The sequence below is a fragment of the Eubalaena glacialis genome, chromosome 7 (genome assembly GCF_028564815.1).
Source record: "Eubalaena glacialis isolate mEubGla1 chromosome 7, mEubGla1.1.hap2.+ XY, whole genome shotgun sequence".
Classification (NCBI taxonomy): Eukaryota; Metazoa; Chordata; class Mammalia; order Artiodactyla; family Balaenidae; genus Eubalaena; species Eubalaena glacialis.
Window position 1 is genome coordinate 15,067,114 of NC_083722.1, and position 4,019 is coordinate 15,071,132.

General features: G+C 40.1%; 1 protein-coding gene across 1 annotated transcript; it reads left to right on the forward strand.

The window, feature by feature from the left end:
* Positions 1-2,045: 2,045 nt before the first annotated feature.
* LOC133094322 (ubiquitin) lies at positions 2,046-2,354 on the forward strand. Its single transcript, XM_061194855.1, has one exon. The coding sequence runs from the start codon at positions 2,079-2,081 to the stop codon at positions 2,310-2,312; it is 234 nt and encodes a 77-aa protein (XP_061050838.1). The 5' UTR covers positions 2,046-2,078; the 3' UTR covers positions 2,313-2,354.
* The last annotated feature ends 1,665 nt before the right edge of the window (positions 2,355-4,019 follow it).

Here is a 4,019-nt window from a genome sequence, read left to right on the forward strand (position 1 = left end):
TCTCAGCATGTCTATGGGACTTTATTTGGTATCAGTGCCATCTGTTTGCTGGATGTCTCTGACAGAAATGTGTCCATGAATTTGGACTCTTCTTTTTTTTCCCCCTCAGCTGTGCACTGTGGCCAGATGTTCTTGTGTTTCAGAACCAACCACATCCATCAAGCTCTTTGCGAGACTGGATCATTCATGCTTGTGTAACTTCATTTCTCCAGCAGTGAGACTAGTGGGCTTGTTTATCTACTTTTTTCCCCCTGATTTTTTTCTCACGTTGCTTCAAATTAAATTAAAAGCCAACACAGTCACTAATTAACCAAGGGTGGCACATTTGTAAACTTGGATTTGCCAGGTTGCCAGTTGAGAAAAATCCCTCTACACTCTTTGCCAAAACCGTGTTTACCAGGCACCATTGGTGTCTTGGCAGTGTTGCTTGAGTTTTGTCAGAACATAATGTAGCTGTGTAAAAGATGTCCTTCAGAGATGTTAGCTGACTTGCGTTGTTCCCAGACTTAAATATGCTGTGAACTAATTAACACCAGTGTGAGAGTAAATACTCAAATATCGTTACCTTGCGAATAACAGCACACAAATTTCTGTGCACGGGTTTCTGTCTCCTAAAAAGAGAGTGATGATGGTTGTTATCACAGGAAGAGAAAATATTGGGACAGTAAAGCATTGGCGTCTGCTAACAGGCAATCTCTCATTCCAGTTCCTAACAAGCTTGCAAACTCCAGGGTAGAGACATATTATCAGAAATGCATGTTAAAAATACTGCAAACTTTGGCCATAGAAGAGGTAACTGTGTATTTGGGGGGAAGTGCACCATCAAGATGGTTCAATTGAGGGGGTAGCTTGAATTCATGTTGGAAAGAAATGTTTTCTGGCTTTTCCCCTCCCATCTGCATAAGAGCTCTACTGGCAGAAGGGCCACTTGACTCCAGGGACTCCTGACCTAAGATGACTTTATTGCATATGGACACCCTGAGTTGACACCCTCTGAGCTGTGGAGTAAAGAAAAGGTGTCCACTTCCTCTGATTCTTGATCTGAGTGACCATGACAGTGAGAATCTGAGAGTCCAAGTACCCAAAGGAAGTGGATTTGGAGAGAACAAGGACCAGTTATATGGAAATAATGCTGATTTTTATACATTCCAATGGAAATACATTTCAGGTTTTTTTCCTTAAAAACTTGCTTTTAGCATAGAAACACATAGACCCAAAAGTCATCTTTACATATACAGTTGGCCCTTAAAAATATGGGTTTGAACTGTGTGGGTCCACTTAAACGCAGGTGTTTTTCACTATAGATGCTGGTACTACACGATCCGCGGTTGGTTGAATCCAGAGTCAGAACCGCCTATACTGAGGAACCTCGTATACGAAGGGCTGATTATAAATTATACTCAGATTTTCCACTGTGCAGAGGGTTAGCACCTCTAACCCCCCAGTTGTTCAAGGGTCAACTCTATACTCTATAACAGTGCTGCCCAATAGAAATTTATGTGATAATGGAAATGTTTTCTGTGCTAATATGGTAGCCTCTAGCCACATTGTGGCCATGGAGCACTTGAAGTAAGCCTAGTGAGACTGGGAAACAGATTGATTAACTTATTGTCAATTAAATGAATTTAAATGTAAACAGTCACATGTGACTGTGGCCTGCATCTTGGACAGCACAGCAGCTCTATAGATAGGGAGTGCAGCATTATTTTACATTCTTGCAAACCTTTTTAATGTCTTTATAATAGAAAATGACTGATTCTTATACGTGTTTCTGCATTCTATCTATTGTAATAGTTTTGGTTGAAGTTTATATAGAAAATCTAGCCATTCCCAGATATATACTCAGAAAGGGAGAAATATACTCAAGAATCAAGATTTAATAAAATTAGCAGTTTTTTATTGTCTCATCAAAGATATTCTTAAATGAAATTAGCTTTAAAAAATGTTTGTTGCCATTGGCTGGATTCACAGTAAAGCACCAGAGAGGCCACTGGCATTATTGGGTCCTCCTGTGTTGCCGTGGATGTAACTCGGCGTGATTGGATTCGCAGCATCTTCGGATTCGCTCACAGGTCAAAATGCAGATCTTCGTGAAGACCTTGACTGACAAGACCATCACCCTGGAGGTGGAGCCCAGTGACACCATCGAGAACGTGAAGGCCAAGATCCAGGATAAAGAAGGCATCCCCCCTGACCAGCAGAGGCTCATCTTTGCAGGCAAACAGCTGGAAGATGGCCACACTCTTTCTGATTACAACATCCGGAAAGAGTCTACCCTGCACCTGGTCCTCCGTCTGAGGGGTGGCTGTTAATTATTCAGTCTTGCGTTCATAATGCCCAATGATGGCATCACTCTGCACTCTAGCCATTTGCCCCAATTTAAGATTAGAAATTACCAGTTTCAGTAATAGCTGAACCTGTTCAAAATGTTAATAAATGTTTTCTTGCATGGTAGCAAAGAAGAAAAAAGTTTTTTTACCCACCACTGCTTTTGTACCAATAGTATAAATGTCAATGCAATAAGAAAAAACAAATAACATCTAAGTATTACTTTGTAAGTGGTTTAGACTTTTCAGACCCCCTGAAAGGGTATCAGGGACCCCTAGTGTTCTACAGACCATGCTTTTAGAAGTGCTCTAGGATCTGCGAGTCTTCCACATCCTGCACACCCCTCCCCTCTGCCGAATCACACACACTACCTTTTATCTAACAGAAAACTTAGCTCTATACTTGGAGACCTTGGAGCCAGCCAATAATAAGGATCCCATTTTCTCCCCTAAGCACTTAAGTTATAGTTTCCAAAAAATGGAATTCCCACCTTAAAAGGGATTCTGCCGCCATTTGTAAGAATTGTTACATTCCTTGTTTACCCTCTCCCATCCAGACAGATCTGTAAGTTCTTACTTCATCCTTAAGCTCAGCATTTTCAACCTGTCTGCTGGAAAGATCCACCAGGGTACTCATCCGCAAATAATTACCTGTTTCTTTATCTCTTTGATTATCTATTTCTGCTATTAGGCTGTGAGTTTTTTCAAGAAAATTGCATTTACTTAATAAATACTTGCTGGACTAATGGATCAGTGAATAATGTATCAGCTTGGCCCAAGCACACTGACCTGCTTCTCTTGTTTCATTTTTCTTAATGGTCCTTCCTTCCACACAGTCACTAAGAATAGTCATCAGAACCAAGGAACATCTTTGAGCATTTCCTCTTCTTCTGACTAGTTTATGAGAAGATCATGAAATAAAGCCAGTCCTTAGAGCAAATAAATGCATGGCTACATGCCATTGGGGTGGATGATTACCTGGTAATTGTGAGTAAAATATGTCAAACTGGTATTATTAATTGCAGAAAAAAGAGTTGTAGCTTCTTTTAGCTTTCTGATTCTCAATGAACGCTACCCATATCACATGGCAATGTGAATAATATTTTTTAAGAAACTGTCAGAAACTTTAGAAAGATTCTCCACAACTCGGATCTATTTAGAATTCAAGAGGGCTTCAGATGTCCTCTCTGTCCTGGATTTCATCATATGCTAAAACTTCCAGAGTTTAGCAAACATCACAGAGCCCACTCTTCACAGAGGACCCATAGATTCACATTACATGGGGATTCAGTATACCATCTTGTAGTTACCAGTTTATTTCTGGACTCATTACTGTCTGCCTAAATCCTTTTAAGGACCCACAGCAAAATGTCTCCAGGGGATTGTAACACATTCTGAATTTAAGTGGCAAAGGAGTCTGGAGACTGTCACTTTCCACTGGAGCTCACAACAACTGTGGTGAAATAGTTATTTTCTCACATAAATGTACTTTCCTAACAATCACTAAGAAAAAATTCCATGATAATATGATCAAGATGTGTTAAGCTATTGATATGAAAATCTAGTATTCTAAGGGCAGCATGGTGTAGTGATGTAAGAAAGGGGCTGGAAATTGAGAGACCTCTCTTTTAGTCTTGGTTTTGCCCTGACTAGTTTTATGAACTTGGACAAGTAATTGAACTTCTTTGGGTT